The sequence below is a fragment of the Strigops habroptila genome, chromosome Z (genome assembly GCF_004027225.2).
Source record: "Strigops habroptila isolate Jane chromosome Z, bStrHab1.2.pri, whole genome shotgun sequence".
In the NCBI taxonomy this organism is placed as follows: domain Eukaryota; kingdom Metazoa; phylum Chordata; class Aves; order Psittaciformes; family Psittacidae; genus Strigops; species Strigops habroptila.
In genome coordinates, this window is record NC_044302.2 from 55278271 (window position 1) to 55299794 (window position 21524).

General features: G+C 36.4%; 1 protein-coding gene across 1 annotated transcript in view; it reads left to right on the forward strand.

Moving 5' to 3' along the window:
* AUH (AU RNA binding methylglutaconyl-CoA hydratase) overlaps positions 1-18844 on the forward strand; it is a 115525-nt gene extending 96681 nt beyond the window's left edge. Inside the window, exons 7-10 of the mRNA XM_030511892.1 lie at positions 12888-13075; positions 14733-14783; positions 16441-16488; positions 17328-18844. Coding sequence (XP_030367752.1) covers positions 12888-13075; positions 14733-14783; positions 16441-16488; positions 17328-17405 — 365 coding nt within the window. The 3' untranslated portion in view covers positions 17406-18844. The remainder of the gene's footprint in view (positions 1-12887; positions 13076-14732; positions 14784-16440; positions 16489-17327) is intronic.
* The last annotated feature ends 2680 nt before the right edge of the window (positions 18845-21524 follow it).

A 21524-nucleotide genomic window follows, 5' to 3' on the forward strand; every position in this document is an offset into this window, starting at 1 on the left:
CATTAGAAAAGCCAGTGTAATCTTTTATGTAGTGGTTACCATTTATGAACTGGTAATTGTGCTAGTAATGACCACAGAAGTTGCAAAATACTTTCTGATGTATCTCAGTTCCCGTGTTCTCAGATATGCATGTAATGTGTTAGAGCTAGCTGAAAATATCAGACCTATTTTGTACTGTTAGAGCAGTTGGTTTGAATTTGAAAATGTTAGTATTCGATCAGAAGAAATCCCTGTCTTTGCACCTGTGAAGCAGTATTAGTTGTTACTAAAGGGAATAAAATGGGTAGAAGGAGTACTTTTGTTAGTACATACAAGTTTTTGCCTTTTTTGCATCAGTAAATAAAACAGCCACAACCTCCTCAACTACTCAGTTATGAATATTACAAGTGACACTTTCTGTGTTTAAGAAGTATTATTACTCAAGAGTTTTGAGGCATAGAAGATGAAAAATATTAGACTTTTAGCTTTTGTTTCTACTAAATAATTAAATTTAATTACTCTAGAGTTTTGAGGCACAGAAGATAAAAAATATTAGTCTTTTGTTTCTTCTAAAAAAATAAGTAAAACCAAGTGATTATGTCAAAAACATAATAAAATTTATTTCTTCCAGAGGTGAATTTGGGATACTCATGTAGTACAGATATGGATCATTTATACTGCAATGTATAAAAGGCAAACTGTAATATTTAAATTGTACTGTATGGCTGCCACTATAGAACAATGATGTGTTTCTTGGAAAACACAACTAACCCAACTCCTGAACTCAGGGTAGTGTATAAGGAGGAATGAAACATCCCACACTTCTCTGAAGTTGAAGGACAGGTGTCTGATTTCACTGTGGCCCCATTTTTAGCTGCCACAGGGTGAAAATTTTGAAGTAAGTAAGATCTGTGTATCAGGCCAAGGTAATACGTAAAACTAAATCCATTCTACTTACGGTCAACGCTGAATTTGAAGCAAATGAAAAACATATCCTTCATGTAGGTACGACTAGTGTAACTCAGTTTTTAATTGAATAGTTTACCTATTTTGAGATCTGTTATTACAGAATAATAGTAGAGTCTAATTATTTCCATTTCTTACTCATTTATGACTCTGTTATGTAAAAAAGAAAAATAGCTTCCAAACTCATAATGAATTCATTGTATGTCTGGTATTTTATTTCAATTCCCAGAAAATTCAACAAATTAAGTGGCAATTGAACAGCTGCACAAGGTAGTTCACCACAAAATAAGTTCGACAAAGTGATTTATGAAATACTGTTTCTTTATTTCACAGAACCTCTCTGACTCTGGAGATTTATTTGCGCCAACAATTACAAATCTCTGAATTTCAGAAATAGTAGATTCCTGTCCTTCTTTACCTCCGTTTTTCACCATGTGTTTTCAGGTTATGACCAAGAATGACTTCTTTTTCCTCTGATTCTCAGACACAAATGAAACCAAGCTTAGAGGAAAAATTGTCCCCAAAGCTATTAATCCTTTGTAGCTTTATCCTAACAACTCTATGTTAATGATGTTTATATCTTAATATGAATTTGAGCCCGAGAAACCAGTGTTAATCAGATGACTGAGTTAATCTGAGTTTTCTGTTGACAGCTAATTCTTACCATAGAAGTTTTGTGAAATTGTAAAGAAAATAGGAACACAGAGTACAGTGTACTTAACATATATGTGAGTGTTTTAAGCAAAAAAGTACAGAATTCAGTCTCTGAGTGGCTGGCCTGACCTGTCACTTTTTTTTAACATTATTTTGCATCTGGGTATCAAGAAATATGAATGGCTCTGCTGAAATTTGAATTATCCAAACTAAAAAAGGATGGAGAAAGTTAGTTTCATTTTGACCTTTTAGCTCAATATGCTAAGATCATTAATACCTGCCTAGAACATATTAGCCATTGAATTAACAAATAACCATTCCTAATAGAAATGGCTGTTTGTTAGTTGATTATGAATGGAGTGAAATTCTCCTTTCAGCTTGGGACTATAAGCTTGTTGGCTTTCATTATTACGTAGAATAATAAAACATGTTTATTAGCCGAACAGAATTTGGATGGTCCTAGGAATTGTTTCTGTGTGTTTCCAGAAAAAATAGAAAAAACAAAACCACAAACAAGCTAGAGGAGGCCCTCATTTTCCCTGTTTCTGGGAAATACAGTGATCTCGTCACAAAAAGGAGATGTTCAGGAGCTTTGCTAGGGTGGCTGGAAACGGTTTCCAATTTTGGTCATCTATTCCAGCTCCCTGCAACTTCAGGCTTCCTTGCTATACTCAATTTCCCATGAGTTTTTCCTTAAACGACTTTTTTTCCTCCCATCTTCCTTTATCTGTGCTCAGCTATATGTAGTTGAGCATCAGCTCTATGTAGTTTTGTGGACAATGTTTCTTTATTCTTTGGGGGGCAAATAGTTGTCTCTTTCTCATCCTGCATGTTTGCATGAAAACACCATTGCTCTCATATATAGGGAGCTAAAATGATCTAATGCAGAGTATTGTGGGGAATCATGATTGTGTTTAGTCTAATAACCGGGGGAAGGCTTTCTGTGCAATTTGAACCTATCAACTTGGGCTTACAGATGTCAGCCACCTGGCCCATTGTGAACCAGTAAAGAGAGGATGTGTGTATTACCAGGGCTGGGGGATTATCAGTGCAAAACAACTAAATTGCTGCTGCTCAAGGATACTCCATGTGTACAATGTGAGTAGCATATAAGATCACCATCACCATAATGATCTCATTTTTAATTGATTGTATTTTATTTTCACCAGTTCCAAAACCCAGGGGTTCCTTGCCACAAATTCTCGCTAGTATGAAATCATAGAATCATAGAATGATTTTGGTTGTAAGGGACCTTAAAGATCATCTAGTTCCAACCGCCGGCCACAGGCAGGGACACCTTCCTCTAGACCAGGTTGCTCAAAGCCCTGTCCAGCCTGGTCTTGAACACTGCCAGGGATGGGGCAGCCACAACTTCTCTGGGTAACCTGTTCCAGTGGCTCACTACCCTCACAGTGAAGAAGTTCTTCCTAATATCTCATCTAAATCTCCTTTCTTTCAGTTTACAGGCATTCACTCTTGTACTGTCACTACATACCCTGTAAAAAGACCCTCCCCTGCTTTCTTGTAGACCCCTTTAGGTATTGGAAGGCTGCTGTAAGGTCTCCCCAGAGCCTTCTCTTCTCTAGGTGGAATAAGTCCCACTCTCTCAGCCTGTCCTTGTAGGAGAGGTGTTCCAGCTCTTTGATCATCTTCGTGGCCCTCCTCTGGACTCGCTCGAGCAGGTCCACATTCTTCTTGTTTTGGCGCCCCAGAGCTGAGCGCAGTACTGCAGGTGAATAGAGGGGTAGAATCTACTCGCAAGAGCGGAGTATAGGAGCAGAATCGCTTCCCTCAACCTGCTGGTCACGCTCCTCTTGATGCAGCGCAGCATACAGTTAGCTTTCTGGGCTGCAAGTGCACACTGCCAGCACATGCTGAGCTTTTCGTCAACCAACACCCCTAAGTCCTTAGCCTCAGGGCTGCTCTCAATCCAGTCTCTGTCCAGCCTGTAAATTGCGCCTCGCATTGCCTTGATCCAGATGTAGGACCTTGCACTTGACCTTGTCGAACTTCATGAGATTTGCACTAGCCCACCTCTCAAGCCTTTCAGTAATAGTACATGGCTTGAGTAGAAGCAGCAGACTGGAGAAGAAGGATGAATTATTTTAATTAGGCATTTTTAGGTAGAGGTAGGACTATTAAAAACCCAGAAACTTCAATTAGTAGCTGAACTGATTTATCAATCAAAATCAAGTGGTAAACCCAAAATACTTTGTTTGAGATAAAATACAATATTTTGTTTCCCTAAAAATGATGCTTTAGGCTCTTAAACCCCAAGGAAATAGAGATGCATCAACAAGCAACCAGATGAGAAGGACTGAGATGTCAGTGTAGACTATCTCAAATCATATTTAGGTTTTATAACATAAAAAGCATAAGGACCATGCTGATACATTGCAAGCTTATCCTGCTTTTGGTATTTCATTGGATATTTCCACAGAACAACTACAGCTTGCTGCGTGGCCTTGCAAGTATATGAGTATGGTGAGGTACAGCCCTGCTTGAGGTTAACAGTGGAGATGTGATAAGGACTCAATTTCCGAACTGTTTCAGTGGTCCAATTGTGAGAAGAATAAATGTTACAACCAAGGCTGGTTAGGGAAGAGGGCTGACAGGCTTTAGAGAGAAACTAATCTCAGGCTTAAATGAGAGAGAAAGATGGAAATTCTGTTTAAAAATACCATTTTTTCTGATAAAGAGAGAAGAGACTGAGGCCAAGAAGGTAATGTGGGTTTGTGGTTGCTCATCATATTCCTACCCTTGCAGGCAAATGGAGTCTACAAGGGGGTTCATTCACCATGTCCACTCTTTTTCTAAAAATTCCATGATTCTCTTTGGATTTCAAGGGTGAAGAGTCCTTTATTAAAGATTTTTTTTTTTTTTAATTTTTTTGTTTTTAGCTGCTTGCTCATATGCCATGTGTTCACTGCAGGACTTACGCAGAAGTAGAGCTTTTGAAGTCTCCAGCTCCAGTAGAATGTTCCTAAACTGCTGTGGATTTGAGAGGGCTCTAGCACTGGCTTTTTAATCAAGCAGATGGATTGCTGCTAGAGAAGGGTCAAACACTCTGCATGTAGGAGTGCCTTGAGAGATCCAGAACTAGGAGCGGCGCCAGGCTGTAGTCATACATAGAAGCACAGAGGGTGCAGCAGCTAGGTCTGCTCATATCAGAATGGTCCTGCCTGAAGAGCAGGATGAGGCCAGCTAGTGAGAAGTGAGTGGTGCTCCCTATCTTGTTGATTCTTAATGTTTGTTATAAACTATTCGTAATGACTTACGTTAATTAAGAGTATTTATAAATCTTTTTAATAAGTGCAGTGTTTCTGGCAACTATCCTAGTTCTTGCTGCTGATACAGATTCATTTCTTCATTACTGCTGCATATATAGTCAGATGTCTCTCTTCCAGCAATTCTGATGTAGGATATAAGGAAAATAAAATTAATGTGTAGTTTCTTTGATCCTTAAAACTGCAAAGGTCCATGAAAGCCAACTCATCTGTGCGTAATTAAGTGACAGAAGAATCTAATTAGCACTAGCTTCTACATCTATAGGGAAAGACTTGCCATTGCGTACAGCCGTTTTGCATTGCATGCTATAAAAAGACTTCTTTTCTGTATTGCTATGTCACAGCAGCAGGTGAGAGGAATATAAAAGGTGCTTTCTTAATGTAATTCCTTTCCTTAGTGTTCTAACAGTCTGACAGCTACAGCCTGGGAATAATCACTTATTTAATCTCTTTCTTCGTTGATTTCCTGTCAGTTACTGGCTTTTGGGTTTTGTTGTGTTTTTTTTTTTTGAAGAATGAAAAATTGACTAGAAGGTGGTGGAAGAGCTGTAGTTTTCTGTTAAGGAAAAGCATCCGAGTAATACTAAACAATAAAATGTTAAAATACCAGCTTGCACTTATTGGGTAGGTCCACTGTTGCACAGGAACTGTCCTAGTAGAAAATCTATCCCATGTACATTTAAAGTTATTAGATAACTTTACACAAATTATGTGCATATTAGAGTGAAAATTTTTAATGAATTTGGGCTGTAATGTCTTCTAAAACTCTGATTCTCAAAATGTTAACAATGTGAATTAAGCAAAATTTATCAGTGAGGGAAGAGTTGTTTTATATGTACCATCTATTTGGTCTTTTAATAGTGCTAATTCTGTCTGCCCTCCCTCAGTTGATCCTGAACAGCAATATATGGAACCACGGGTCAGTCAAAAGTAGCAGAGAGGTGCATGTCCTTATCATTTCGTGATAAGGACATGAACCAATAAGCAATTTAGATCTTCTTCTAATCTTTTATATAGTCTGGAGGGTATCTGCTGCTCTCAATGTAGCTGAGTAGTGACTGAATCCTATTTGTGTAGTGAATAAAGAAGTTTTCTGTGGAGCCTATAAAGGGTGATCCTGGCTTTGGGAAAGTAGCCTTTCTCCCAGCCTGTGTCATAGGCTTCTAAGCTGGTATGTTCAGATCATTTTAACTGCAATTTCTTAGGCCAGTTCACTGATTTTGATAGACTGAATGCATGTTTATATTTACACTTTTGATGAATTTATTTTAATTATTGTTTCAATTGTTAATTTGTCATATAAGTTTTAATTATTCTTGCAGATAGGTAATATACTTACAAGGAATAGTAAATAAAGTAACATCCAGAATACAAATTAACATGCAGAAATAAAAATAAGATTTCAATTATTCATGTGAGTTACAGAATTTTTAATAGCAGCAGTGACTATTTCTTCATATATCAACTATTACTGTAGGATAACAAATAGAAGGATCAGTCTGGGAAGTAAAAAGAACAGAATGCCATTCCGGCACTCCTAGATAGTGCTACAAAATCTAACAGATCATGCTGAAGAAGTTAGGAGTATTTTTGAGTCTCAAAATCAAGTTCCCATTTACTGAAAAGTTTACTTTTTGCATTGCAGTTTGTTAGATTAATGTATGCCAGCTTTGAATGATTTTGGCCAGGTTTTTGGTAGTCTCTGTTTTCAAAACTATGTTATGCTATAGCATAGGTACTAGACTAGGTGCAGTGTAGCTGCAACGTATTGCTGCCTGAATTGAGAGGACATACTACTCAAGATGAAAAATATGTGTCATACGTACAAGTTCATTTTACATATATTTATCAGTAGAGAGAGCACTCTGCCTTCTTGGGATTTGGCAGCTAAACCAGCAGGGTTGTGTCCTCCTACAGTCTTGTTGGCCTTGCTGTTTTCCCTGGGCTCCCATTCTGTGAGCCACCAATTCTCCTTTCTTTAGTGCTGCTCAAGTCAGAGAATTTCAGGGATGGATAATTTCAGAGGTAAATTCTTAAAAACCCATTACTTTCAAATAGTTGAAAGGAGATTAATTTGATAGTAGTCAGGATGGGAGAAAGAATAGGGTTAGGAATAGGAATTGATTTGGAGGGTTAGCAGAGTGTTGGATTTCTTTGCTGTGTGGAACAATAAAATGGTAGATTTCCATAAGGAGATCACTGAAGTGAGGAAAACATTCAAGTCACTTGCTCATAAGCAGTGAAAACTTCAGATTTAATAGTCTGGCTTTTGCTTAGCTTGTTGTTTCTTTATTTCAATTCTGTCCATTAAAACTGAAGTAAGTGTCCCATTTTGGGACTGTGATCTGATTCAAAATGTAAATAAAAATAGGGTACTACTGTGGTAATTAATTTTTCTGTATTTCACTTGCCCTAAGTGATGATGATAGTTTTTCTCATGTTGTTTTTTTGTCCAAATTTCCACATGAATGGAATTTTAGCTGTTACAGTCAATCCAAAACTGTAAGAACATGAACTGTAAAATTCTTTATTTAAAATACGAGTCAATTTTTTTTATTTTTTTTTTTTTTACCTAATGCTGCTCCTAAAGCCCACATGATTTTTAAAGTATGATCATATAGAGCAGCACTGGTTTAAACCTCCTACCTGTTGTTACAGCTGAGTAATGACTTCATAAGTACGTGGGTGTAATTTTGAAACTGGAAAAAGCGTTCTCTTGGGCCATTAATTTCTATCTGCAGCAATATGAGTTATGTTTTAATGTGTATGTACTCTTGAATTTTGTTTAAGTTCACTTTCCGTCGCTGCATTCCCAAACAACAATAAGACCAAGTTCCTATCTGGAGCAATAGGAAGGCACGTGGCTTTACCAAATGCCTGTGTGTGCTCATGTTTGTTGCATTCATTTACATTTAAGTAGAAGTTAGTAAGTAGATTAATGGCCTTAGGCATTTCTCTTCCTCAGACAATTTCAGTTTAAAAAAAGTATGGCAGGTTGTGCATTACTAGTACCGTGAGTCCTCGGAGTCCATGGATGGCATTGCAGATCTGTGCTTGTCAAGCAGTGTTTTGTCTGACAGCGGAGTCCATGCAGTTGGTTGTACCACACTTGTGAGGGAAATGTGGAGTAAGTTCCTTACACCAGATGCAGAATCCCTTTTGGAGTCCATCTTACAAAAATCAGGTTCCAGATGCATTTTTTGGTTCCATTCATTCACGTATGTAGCCATCTGCTGAGAAACCATCTTCTGTCCTTCTCAATCTACAAGAGGATTACTTATTTTGAAAATGAGTTAGTTTTTCTAAATTACCTAACGATTTCATCTTTCTATATAAAAGCTGTGATTATTTAACTGCTAGTGAATTCTGAAAGTGTATTTACACTTTCCCTCATGCATCTTAAGCGTTCACACATCTTCACGCCAAGTACTACATTCTTCAGATTCAAGCTGCCACCTTCAAGCCACCCACGCATGGTGGTTTGGTATATTCTAGGTGTTTTTCAGATAGGTTTTCTAAATAAACGAGTCCACAGAGGCAGGTGAATAAAATGGATTGTGAAAATTAAAGACTGATTTGCAGATTAAGTTGGCAGTTTTTGAGCTGGGGTTTGCCACTGCCTGGCTGGTGTAGGTACCAGGTCATCCTGCCTCTTTGACCTCAGGTAGGGTGTTTCTGATGTTCCTGCAGGGCTTTCTTCAGCTTGATTGGCAAGCCAGACTTCCATTAGCAACCTACTAGTAGGTTCCTTTTGGCAACCTATTATGAAATCTCACTCGAACAACTTCTCTTCTCGGTCATCACAGACCCTGAAGTAACCTCTGAGACAGCCAGAGACCATTGTCTCAGCTTATATGGTCAGATACAAGAGCAACCTCACCTACCGCCTGCTTTTTGCCAGCTCTGTGCTCTTTTCCCCTTACGGAGACAATGTTCTGTTCCTTTTCTTTTCCATCCTGTTTTCACCCGGTCACTTACTTTTTTTTTCCTGTCTTTCTCAGTCTGTTTTCAGTTGTTAGTCAGTTACACAGTTTGTGCCAGTGAAGGGCTTTTCATGTTGTTTTCTGTGAAAGGAAAGGATTTGGGATCTCTGAGCCCGTAAAGATTTATACCTACATTTAAGTTAACTAAAACATTGAAGTTAACTAAAACATGTACAACTTGGCAGGATCAAGGCCTAATCTGGGAAATAATCTGTTGGAAACCTGGTATTAAATATTGTCTTGGTAGAGCATTTAGGCTTTTAAAGTGTTTAATGTTTTGAAAATTGCTAACAATGGATGGAAGGTACTTTAAAAGTGGAAAATATGTTTGTTACACAAACTCTTAAAATATGACTTACCTGACTGAGAAGTATTACATTAAAATAATATTTTTTTATATTAGTTTATTTATGGGCTCATATTGTTAAGGATTTGGTGTCATGAACAGCAGGTTTCTGTGTTCCATATTTCTATGAGTTTCAGTGGGAAAGAAAAATCTACTCCTTACAGCTTTCTGCAAAAGAATTGCAAAGATAAATTTGAGCCATTTCTTGACTGACTTGAATAATTAGAAAGTTTGTGGATAAAAGACTTCGGTTTCACCACTGATTATTAATAAAACATTAGAAATGCACAGGGGTCTTTAAAAAAAGAAATCTAGAAACCCATCAGTTAAATCAATCTAATGTGAATCAGAGCTCGTGATAGAAAGGATAAGGTAGAAAGACTCGGTTTTACATGACTTAATAAACAGGATTATTACTGAATTAAAGTTTGGATTTTTTTGTCAGAACAGGATTTTTTCCAATATGTTTTGACAGAGCCTTCAGCAATGAGAAACTACTGACTATAGATACTCTCTGCCAGAATGATGAATCTATTTCCAGTAAGCTAGTTGCTTCATCTTGCTGGATATACTCTTGGGGATTTATCACGTAATTCCCTTAATCCAAACCAGTTGTGTACATATTTTGTAATTGATGAATGACTGACAGTAAATAAATATTTATAAAAAATCAACAATTTGTGAAAGAAATACCATAATGTTTAACAATTTTTATACCAGAACTTAGCAGTCTTGTATTTACTGTGTCTTTTCACATGAACTGAAGTGTCATCTAAACCTCCTGTTTACAATTATTACAACATTGAATATATACCATCTCAGATAAGAATGCATTTACATTGCAACTGTATGTCAAATACTTTTATCAACACAGTGAGTAATACCAGATCACTGGTCCTTGAAATAACGTCATTAAATTTGTGAAGATGAAACAACTGTTCTTCCATCAGATTCTGCTCTACATTTAGATGAAATGCCTAGGTTAAGTCATGTTTTTGAAGGCTGGGTGTTACTTCCTTTTGCTCTGATTGTAGTTGGCAGACATTATATGTTCTTTGTGTATTACCAAAACAGAACATCTATCTGCAGTGTACTTTCTGTCTTTTCGGCATAAATGGATGTAACTTTGGTGTGTTGGATGTATTTTGGTGTGTTGTTTGCGTCTGATTAATTGGGTCTTACTGCTTTTGTGCGTGCATATATCTTATTGCTACTACTGAGTATATGTGATTGATGCACTGAAATGCTGGCTTATGTTCTGTGAATATTAATCAAAGAATATGCTGCTCTGTTTAATGGCTTTGCAGTGCAGGAGGCAGACATAGACTACAGTCTGCTTTTTTTTGGTCTTTAATCATTGTTGTGTAAGGCACTGGCAAGAACACTTTTCTTCATCTATAAACACTATTTCATGCTTAAACATATCCATTGTTTGGTCAAAGTTATGAAATACTGTTGCTCAATTAAATTTTGTTTTCAACATTTCCTGGTAAAAGCAGTAATAGAAGAGATAAAACAGTAAAGGAAGAGGAGATAATGAAGTATAAAAAAATACTAGGCATACCAGGCAAGAAATAAGCAGAAGATGTGGAGTCAGTAAATTCAGCTTCATATGGTTTCAGGTCTTACGATTTGGAGAAATGGTTTTCTTTAACCAAAGATTAAATTACTATGGTGAAAGGGATAATTTATGACCAAACTATTCTAAAGAAAACCAGTGTAGAAATTTGCTGTATTCTGATGTACACGTAAAATGTGTATAAGGTAGGGCGTGACAGCTTCTTTGGGTAAGAAATTAAAAGACGTATTCAGTATTTAAAACAAAAAAGCCAGTACATGTTTGTAGTGATAGTGGTACAGCTCGGTATCATAAACAGCAAGCTTCTTGAAAACACAGCTCACATTTTTATGGCATGTAGTTCTGATATAAAGGTTGATAGCTACAGTTTTAATCATTCTCTGTGAATCTCACCAGTGAGGCAGCCAAGGATAATAGGAAGGCTTAGGCTTCAGGGTTCGTAGTATTTTACAAGGGGTTTTGTCTCCCCCACCTCCCTTCCTCCCCTGCGCCTCCCTTCCCCCCCGCCCCGCCTCCCTTCCCCCCCCCGCCCTTCACAAAAATTCTCTAGAGTACAGAGGAGTTCCTCTTGCTGATGCCTGTTGCCTTTGACCATTAGGGCAGTCTTGCTAAAACCCTCCCAGAGTGGTAGAACGTAAAGAATATCACTTTATTTGTATTTACTAATATTGTTGTTCCACAGATATTTTTTTTAATCTGTTATGAGTGTAAGCATTTTTTTAATTCTTGCAGTTTCAGCCCAGAAAACATGTGTCCATTTTTGTTATAGATCATGATTTTTTAGTATTCTGGAGAGGCACAAGGCAGTAATCCCCCAAACCTTCTGCATTTTTGTATGATGTAATGTGTTCAAAGACAGGTTCATTTTTATGGAAAGGAATACAATAGTACTGAAGCTTGTGACTCATAAAAAAACAGTAGTTGAATGCTAGATCACTGAACCACAAAAACCTTTGCTTGTTTCCAGCCAGCTTATTTGTCTCAGAGATGTATTTAAAGTATTTTCAGGAAACATCAGTAAGAGAACTCTATGGCTTCAATAACATACTTAGTCCAGCATTATTTAGTGGAAATTAATCTGTCTTATTAGTTGAACACACATTTATCCAGTGTTGTACTACCTCTCTTTGAACACCACCTATAAATATTCGTCTTGCATATATACATATATTTATATTTGAACTTATTGTCATGCTTTCACAGAAATAGCTATTTAGACATAAATTTTTACTTACAGAATGTCTATATAAATAGAATATTTGTTTCAGATCCATGTCAAAAGGGTAGAACATATATTTTCAAAATCATTTCTCCTGAATAAAGGCGATTTCCACTGTTTTAATTTATACGAACATCTGTGTCTGTGATTTGAGTCTGCTTCTTCAGTTCTGATAATGATTATTCCCACATTCTCATTGTTTGTCAATTCTGAAAAGTTAATTGTTAGTCAGACATGTCTGGTTAATGTAGTTACTGCTTATTGACCTTCTGTAAATGCTGATCTGCCAAAGAGATTTTTAACATCATAATAAAAGCTAACCAAAGTTAGGTACCTTTCTCTGCTGATCCACACCTGCCATGGCTTTTTAAACTAATACCTCCTTGTCTAGTGGTATTAGTTTAGTTTAAGTATGAATACCGTCCCTAACATTTGCAAATTTTAACATGGACTAGTCTTGTTAGAATATATATTCTTTTTGAGTATAGTTCTTCAGAAGTGTTCATATTGTGATGATTAATATCATAAAAATATACAGATTGGATTTGGTAATTACTGGCAAGTAGTTTCCCTTCAGTTTCTAGCTGATGTGGATTAGGTAACTTGTCTGCAATAGAACAGAATCATTTATTAATATTGCCTCTTTTCAGTTATTTACATGTCTTTCTAAGAGACAGAGCAATTGATTTCTTTTTAGATGTAGTTTCAAAACTGAAGAAGGCATTAGGAATGCCTTTTTATAATAGTTTAATTTCTGTATGCTCATATAATTATTTACGGAATTAAAAATATTTGAGCTGAACAAGGCATCTACATTTGTGATATAAATGGATGGGAAACTAATACTCACATTTTCTCTTTTTCCAAACTTTAGGGGGGACACAGAGATTACCTCGCACAATTGGAGTGTCTTTGGCAAAAGAACTAATCTTCTCTGCACGTACGGTAGATGGTGAGGAAGCAAAATCAATAGGATTGATTAGCCATGTAGTAGAACAGAATGAAGCAGGGGATGCTGCATACAGAAGAGCATTAGCTCTGGCAAAAGAATTTTTACCTCAGGTAAAATAAATTGTTTTGAATTTAGTTTTTAGCTTTTGACAAACATTAAAACTGAAAAAGAACCATCTCTATGTAGAAAAAACTGTCATGAAGTTACATATTAGAGCGATTCTAGTTATGTGGACAGCAGTCAGGAGGTTTCTCTTGTGTATTGAGTGGAGTTATTTGGTAATTATTTCACGGTGAAGCAAAAGTCCTTTGTCATGGTTTGGTCTATGTATTGCATATTTTGGCTTTTAAGTATTAAACAAAAAAAAAAAGTACAGTTGTGGGTTTTTTTTAGTAAAGCATTTATCTCAATAGATTATTTGATTGCTGTTGAATGCTTCAGAAGAGAGGTAAAAAGGTCCTATGAAAGTGGACATATCTCAGTGTAACTCTTATTTTGAAAACATAAGGCTAAATATAATTTCAGTATTAAAGCAAAATGCATTTACTAGTGGAAAGTTTGCTTTCTGTCCTTTTTGTGTAAGCTTGGTGAAAGAATCATGCTTCTATTATCGTTCATTCTAAGTGACATCCTCTCTCTGTCTTTCATAAAAGAATTGAAATGGGATTTGCTAAATCCCTGTGCTTTAGAACTTGAAAATTTCCGTAAAAAGTTTTAAGTATGACCCTTACAGGAGCCTTTGTGTTTGCTGATGGCTGCCTGTTCCCCTGTTGCTATAGACTGTTGTTCAAAGTAGGATAAACCTGCTTTTCAAGTGGAGTCTACCAGGTAGAAAATTCATAGGAGGCAGAAGAAGAAAATAATTAGTAAACCATTTTATGGTATCACAAGTGTAAAAGCAAAAATTTTTCACTGAAAATGGAAAATGTTACAGATTAAATACAGCATTTAACATTGATTTTTTTTTGTCTTGAACACCCTCATAGACAAATACAAAAATACAGTAAAAATTTTAACGTGTAGGGGTTCTGGAAGGTAGATTTATAGTTAAAACTTTGCACTGGAACCAACTCTAAAGCATTTGGCTTTTCCCAGAGCATCAGACCACTTCTCTAAAGCAGTATCTGAACATTGAGAAGCTGGTGCTAATGGATAGGCACAGGATTGAGACGATTCCCAAAGATGTCTTGCTGTTCTACAGCACCTTGGAGGAGGAGGGTGGGAATCCATTTGCTTGCTGGGGACTTCAGTCGCTTGCGGAAGACTGTCAGCACTTGACCAAGTGCAGGCTTTGCAGTAGCATATTTTAAGTCTGAAGCTGCATCAGTTAATTTTATTTCATTATCACATCTTTTCAGGTGTCTCCGTTGTATGACAAGAGGGATATAAGATTGACATGGCAAAGACCTGTAGCGATGTCACTTAAGGTGGCCATTCTGAGCCTTGTTTTGAAAGGAACTGAGCAAGCTTGACACAAGTGGAGATACTTTGAAACATAAACCAAACACACTGCTTTAATTAGGTTCTTCTGAAAACAGCATACTTTCATTTCTTCTCGATATTGAAACTGTTGAGACTGAAACAAAGTTTGCAAGCAAATGTCTACTGCAGTGATACAATTTTAGGATATTTGACCTATTTACTGTAAATGTGATGAATGTCCAAAGTCTAGAAGATCCCAATGTAAGAATAATGATGTGCAGACTCTTCACTGCATTATCTTGTACCTTATGATGATATGTAAATAAGCTTTTTCTGTCATTTTAGGGACCAGTAGCAATGAGAGTTGCAAAACTGGCCATCAATCAGGGAATGGAGGTAAGGATCTGTACTTTCCTAAGAGTAAGTAGAAGTCAGGCTGGCAACAGGTATACTGCGGTAGAACTGCTTTTTGTTTTTCAGCGTATAGTCTTTCAAAATCTATTTAGTCAAAACCTTCTCAAAGATGAAATGCAATTTTTGTATGTCTCAGACTCCTGAGAGTAGGGTTGATGCTGGTTTCGGTAATGAGGCATAGTAACCTCGTGTCTGTCCAGAAGTAGTGCACTCAGCTAATTATTAATACTAGAAAGTAAACATAAACTACTATGAACAAGCTGTATTTCACAGGAAAAGAAACCCTGAAAGTCATACTCTGTCAAGCTTGTCAATGCTCTCAGTATTTAGTAACTAATAAAGTTAAAGGCCAAAAGGCATGTTATTTATTTTTAATAGAAGTTAGTGTTAAAATTATATCTGGAGTCTGATTTCGTACTTGATTCTGATTGCCACTCCTTCTTGATCACTATTGACCTAGCTCTAAAGCTCTGAATATGTCTCGACATGTGTTCTACTTTAGGCTTGTGAATCATCTTGCTAAGCTCAGCAGGACTACTCATATTTAAAGTTAAGCACAGGCATAAGCTCTGCACCAGGACACCTATACCTCAACCGAATTTAAGAATGGACCTCTTAAAGTCTCAGAAGCAACCAATAATATAATTGAGTTCAGCAAAGCATACCACCTGCAAGTTTTGGCCTGAGAACCAAACTCAGATACCAGTGTGCGAAGAGTTTGTTAGGTTTCCACAGCAAGTAATGCTGGAATTCAAGATTTATTTCAGTGGTACCCAATGTTCAACATGCTACAAGCTAAATTATCTAGCTACCACATAAATTATCTAGCGGACCAGAAGATCAAAATCATGATGTTTATGGAATTAGGGATAACCGGGTTAGAAGGATTCTGAATGATCATCTAGTTCAGTCTTGAGGCCCGAAGACCAATTGAGCCAAATGTTCATTCAAGCTGTTGTTACAAACCTTCCATGGCAGAGATTTCACAGCTTCCTTTGGTAATCTATCCTATAGCTTATCTCCCCTTCACAAATTGCTTATGGTGCTTAGCCATAGTCCATTCAGTAGCTATGTGGAGAGCTGGTAAGTTCTGCAGCATCTGATGCTTAAAATAGGCAGAGAAGTAGTGGGAGGAAAATTCATCCTTTTCAGCTGTTCAGCTTACAAAGAAAAAAATGTTATTAAAACTAGGTGATGATTCAGAATGGTCGTTGGCCTCTTCTTTTTATTTTAAATCCCTTTAAACTTGAATTTATGTTTATTTTGTTGTACATGACATTTGAAGATAACTTGTTTCAGAACAATTTTTAAATAATCATGCAGTACATTAAATCTTTCCTCCTGTAGTACATGATAAGATTACAAATGTGCAAGTAGCTAATGGTTTTTAGTCTAGATGATTTGTAGTGAAGAACATACATTGTTTTGACAGTCTATTACATACTAATTGTATCACCAAATAAGGAAACTGTTACAGAAATACTAACCACTCTCAGCACATGGCAGTGTAGCAATTCTGTGATCAAAAGTGTTTTAGTATGTGGCATATAAAAACACAATACTTGTTAGCTGTCAGGAAATAATATATAATAAATATACAAAAATATGCTTTTAAAAAACACTGCATTTTTTTCCTCAGGTCGACTTAGTAACAGGTTTAGCAATTGAAGAAGCTTGTTACGCTCAGGTATGTAACTATGACTACACAAAACCCCAGAAAATAGGCTTTATGGGTGCTGTTACAAAACATGCAGAAATTCAACTAGAAATTGCTCTATGATCTCTTCTACATTTAGACCTTCCTTCTACTTTGTTTTTTTTAAGGAATTTAAGGATGGGGCTTAGGAGCTTGTAGTTTAGGACAAAAACATCTCCCTGCCAAGACTGTTAGGGTGAAGGTCATGAAGCACTACTAGCCATATACCTAGCAAGTCATACACTGCTGTGCATCTGGTCCAAAAACTGCCTTGCTTTTGCTTCATTTTTTGTTTAACATGAAGCAACTTGAAGGACACTTCTGTAACATGTACCACTAATGGCATATGTTCTAACCAACAGAAAAACAAGACAAACCTCTTTGCCAGCAAAGCATGGGAATAATGTATTTGAGTTTGTTTGTTCTTGGACTTTGAGACAAGTTTTTAATCATGGAAATAGAAGCATCAGCATTAGATACTTATTTAAAACATATGGTGATCTGATTGATAACCAACCCTCTCCCCTCTTCCCCAAACAAAGCAGAACACCAAACCAAAACACCAAAAGCTCATGAACAAACCTGAAAGAGCTTCTCACAGTCATCTGTTTGAAGAAAAGATACTCTTTCTTTTCCCAGATTGTTTCACAGCCTTATATTGTGGCTTTGATGTGTCTGGTATTTTCCTGTATCTGACTAGACAGTTTTAATTTTTGTTTTGTATTATATGTTGCACGTTGAATGCATTGAAGAACTAAGATTTGTATGAAAATACTTTTGTTGGTATGGTTTTTGGTGTCAATAATGAATTGTTACTCTGCTCATTGCAGACTATTCCAACAAAAGATAGAATTGAAGGTCTTCTTGCATTTAAGGAGAAGAGGCCTCCTCGCTACAAGGGAGAGTAAAAGAAGCTAATGCCTTTAAAATACAGTGGGATAAAAGTACTGCTATGAGGACCATTAAGGTGCACTGGCATCTGCACCTGGAATATCACAACCACCAAAGTAAAATCCAACCATCCTGATGTTACAACATACATGAATGTGTCCGTACTTGTACTGGGCCCAGATAGAAATGTGTGTCATCTCATGCTCATTACCATTTCTGAAGGTTGATATGTGTATTCGCAAGGTCACAGGTTCATGCAGCATTTTTAGAATTTCATATGTACAAAACTTACCATTCCACAATTGAAATAGCTCTGTAAATTCTTCATATAGACAAAACCTATATGTAATGTTAAGTATAAATCTGCTGTATCATTTTATCAAAACAAAAGCGACTACTGAACACCAAAAATAATAAATCGTACCAAATATGTGTTAGAATGATTCTGTATGTCAGTAAAAATTATATTTGCGTATTCTACCTGAATATGTACATTATTAATAAAGCTAAGGGAAATGAAAAGGATAATTGCTTGGAAAATGTTAAGCTTTATTTATCTGACTTACACTATTCTAAGTAAAATGAAATTAATTTTAGCACGTAATGCTGTCCTTTTGATGAAGTCATTGCCATTATGTTCATTTAATTGTATTAAATGAAGACATTTTCTAAGGCCAGCCTTCAATTATGCATTCTTGTATGTTAAACCTGGCTTTGTCTTGCATTCTTCCAACATACCATCTTATCAGCACTGTCTGCTGTAAAGAAACTTTATTTCACTTGCCCCAGATATTTTAAATTTTTGATGATTGTATTAAAGATTGTCGTTCAGGGATGTGACTAATGTGTTGTTAAAGAAACTAGAATTCTCTTCTTCCTTTTGGAGGAATATTCCTTTTGGAGGTCCTAATAATGTATATTTATATATAATGGGGATGATACTGAAATGTTCTTTATTCTGTGGTGGCCTCAGGATTCTTTTCATACACTGAAAGAGAAATCCAGTAGGTTACAAGGTGGGAAAACTGTTGTAATTCATACTGTATATTTGCTGTGAACATGGCATATACAGCAAATGCCTGGAAATAACCTTTTAGAAAGTATTTTTGTTAACTTGACTGGAAAATAAACATGGCTTAGCAGTCAAAGGCTGGGTTTTTATATGAAAACAAATTTCTTCGTGTTTGATTACTGTTGGCTCACGAAACTTGTGTATGCTCTGCTGTTTCTGCCACATTAACTATGGTCACTGTCCATATCTATGATGATTAAGCAGCTGATCAACATGAAATGACAAGAACTCATTTAAATTCATATTTAGACATATCATTACATGTAAATTGATTATAACTGGTAGAGCACACACTTTGTTGACTGGTAAACTTGCTGAGTCGATCATTTCACGCACGATAATTTGCAAATAAAGTACCGGTTCTTGTTTTGATAGTCATATAAAGCCTAGAGGGTCATTTTCTCATGTTTTTGAAATGCTAAAATGTCATTTTAATTTTTACTGAGTAGGTAATAATTATGTTAATAGGAGAAAAAATATTAAGCCTGTGCTGATGGGCTTCTGTTTCGTAACTTTGATATGCAGTCCAGTTACAGAGCTGCCTCTTTTTTTCTAACAAGCACTGATTAAGTAGCTTCTGTGAATGTCTATTTTAAAAAATCTAATAACTTTAAATACTATGGCCTCAGACTGTGTAGATTCATGCCTTTAACTAGTAGTTTTGATCTCAGAAAATAATTTTGCTGTCACAGTGGTCTCTCCATTCCTTTTCTCAGAAGATACTGTCATACTGTAGCAATTTGAGTCCCTTCTTTGAAGTCAGCAGCTTGAATATTATTACAAAGTGAGTACCAGTAGGACAATTTTTAAAGGTACTTTCTAGTGATGTTGAAATAGTTCTAAAGGAACAATATTTTAGCAAAAGAAGTGTTAATCACTTACTGTCTCTGTTATTAAGTGACATGTTATGATGGCTGCAGTGCTTGTGATTAATAGCAGTATTAGAATTCTGCTTCCACAAGAGGGTCATTTGTAACAGAAATGCTTTTATAAAGGCTGGCTTTTCCTTTTGAAAGTTATGATCTGGCAAATCCCCCTTCAAGTGCTTAGGCTCAACTGTTTCACTTTCTGGTACAGCCATGCTTTTCTCCCCAGTACCTCATGGGTGACCGAGCCCCGGTCCCCACCGGTTTCCTTAAAGTTTATCTCATGGTCCCTAGGTGTAAGCAGCTTTTTCTCCTGCTCTGGCTGAGCTCAAGTGGATAGTGACTCCTTCTGCAGTTCTCCCCAGAGCTGGATATTGAAAAGTTATAATACAGGTAGGTCTGTTACCTTCAGCTGATTACCTCTCAACAGTATAAGTGCAAGTTCAACTTACTAAATTGCCTAGAAGTACTCGGTTTCGTGCAGAAATTAATGTGTGGCTTTACATAACATATAGTTTTAGCCTTTAATCTACGAAAGCAATTGTATTTTCAACATTATTGAAGTAACTCACATTCTTACTAGTTTTGCTACGTTTCTAGGTGTTTTCAGAATTTTCTGATGGCATCAGCCACTTCAGTGCTTTTGAGTAGCTCACCTGCTATGAAGAAATACAGTGTTTTATTTATTATAAGGTTCTATAATAATACAGTTAAGAGCACTTGAAGGATGGAGCATTTCCATGAAATTTGCAGAGCCATTTGTGCCAAATTGTTGTTGAAATTTGGTCAGTTTATGTGCAATTACTCATAGTTCTACACCAAGGTTCATATCGATGCTTTTCTAGAACTGCTTTTAACCAGCTGCATTCAGAATAGTAAACAGCAGGATGTATCATTTGCAGCTGTTTCATATTTTCCTCAGTCATTGCTCTTTGATGCATTTAACCATAATCAGATTCGTTGAACAGAATAAAAAATAACGTCTCTCCATCACAGGAGAGAGCAGAATATCATGCTGCTTGGAATCTGGTTTTCAGAGACTTAGGGAGTACAGTAAGGCGTTTGGAAGTAGTGACACTTCACATACCAAAAGCAACTCATAGTATGCAAATAAAAAGAGTAACTGAAACATCTTAATTTATTACTAAACTTAGTTTTTCTTTCATTGTCTTTTCATGCAAGCAAAATCCCTGAAAATGTGTCTACTAAGAGAGAGGGTTTATTTACTATTAAAAATATGTAGCTGAAAACCATTGGTATTTTGTGTGGTGGATATTGAACAAGATATGCCTTCATGTCTCATTTGTGGGATTTTAGCCTTGTTCTAGCAACTAATGAGACTGCTGAAAAGTCATGGGGCTTCATTGTCTAGTGTGACTGATACAGTCAGTGTACTTGGGGTGTGATAATGATCATGATGATGTGGTTATTTTAAGATGTTCTTTTTCTGCACACTTTCAGAAAGACAAGTATCGCCAAAAATGAGAAAGAGAATAAATCAAAAGGAGACATGTTCAGCTAAAGGTAATTAAATTCCTCTTGTGTATTTTGAGAGATTACAAAGACTAATTTTTCTGTTTATACCTTTTTTTTTTCTGTTGACTTTGCTTTTGCGCAAGTCTGGAACTCGGACACCAGGGTGCAGGGAACACTTTTAGGAATTTTTATGGGTTGTTTTCCCTTTAAGCACATTGATATTTTATAAGCAAAGCTAGGAAAGTTTTAAAAATTTTCCTAAAAGGTTTTTGAAGGATGTAATCAGAAATTATTGTATTATCACCAAAGATTAGGTGGCATACCTTTTTTATTACAGATATAAATCATGTTCACTTTCAACCTTGGAACAGAGTTGAGTTGAAGTTTCCTAAGTTATGAAGAATGTGCTGTGTTTATGCAATGTGTTCATTATGCATTATAATATATATGTGTTTATATTGATATGTTATATGCATGCATATGTATATGTATGTGCGTGTGCATCTGTGTATGTATAAAATTCTTCAGTCAGTCGGGCAAGACCAAACCCCCTCAGGATATGATAGTACTGTTCTACTCCAGGAAGTTTTGCATTTGTTCGTGCAAGAGCACTACCAGCAAAAACCTTGAACCCTGCAGAGCATGTACTGTGACTGCTACAGGTGGCCATACTTACAGTGTGGAAGTTCTCTAACACGGAAGTTCTGCCGCAGAAGCAGCAG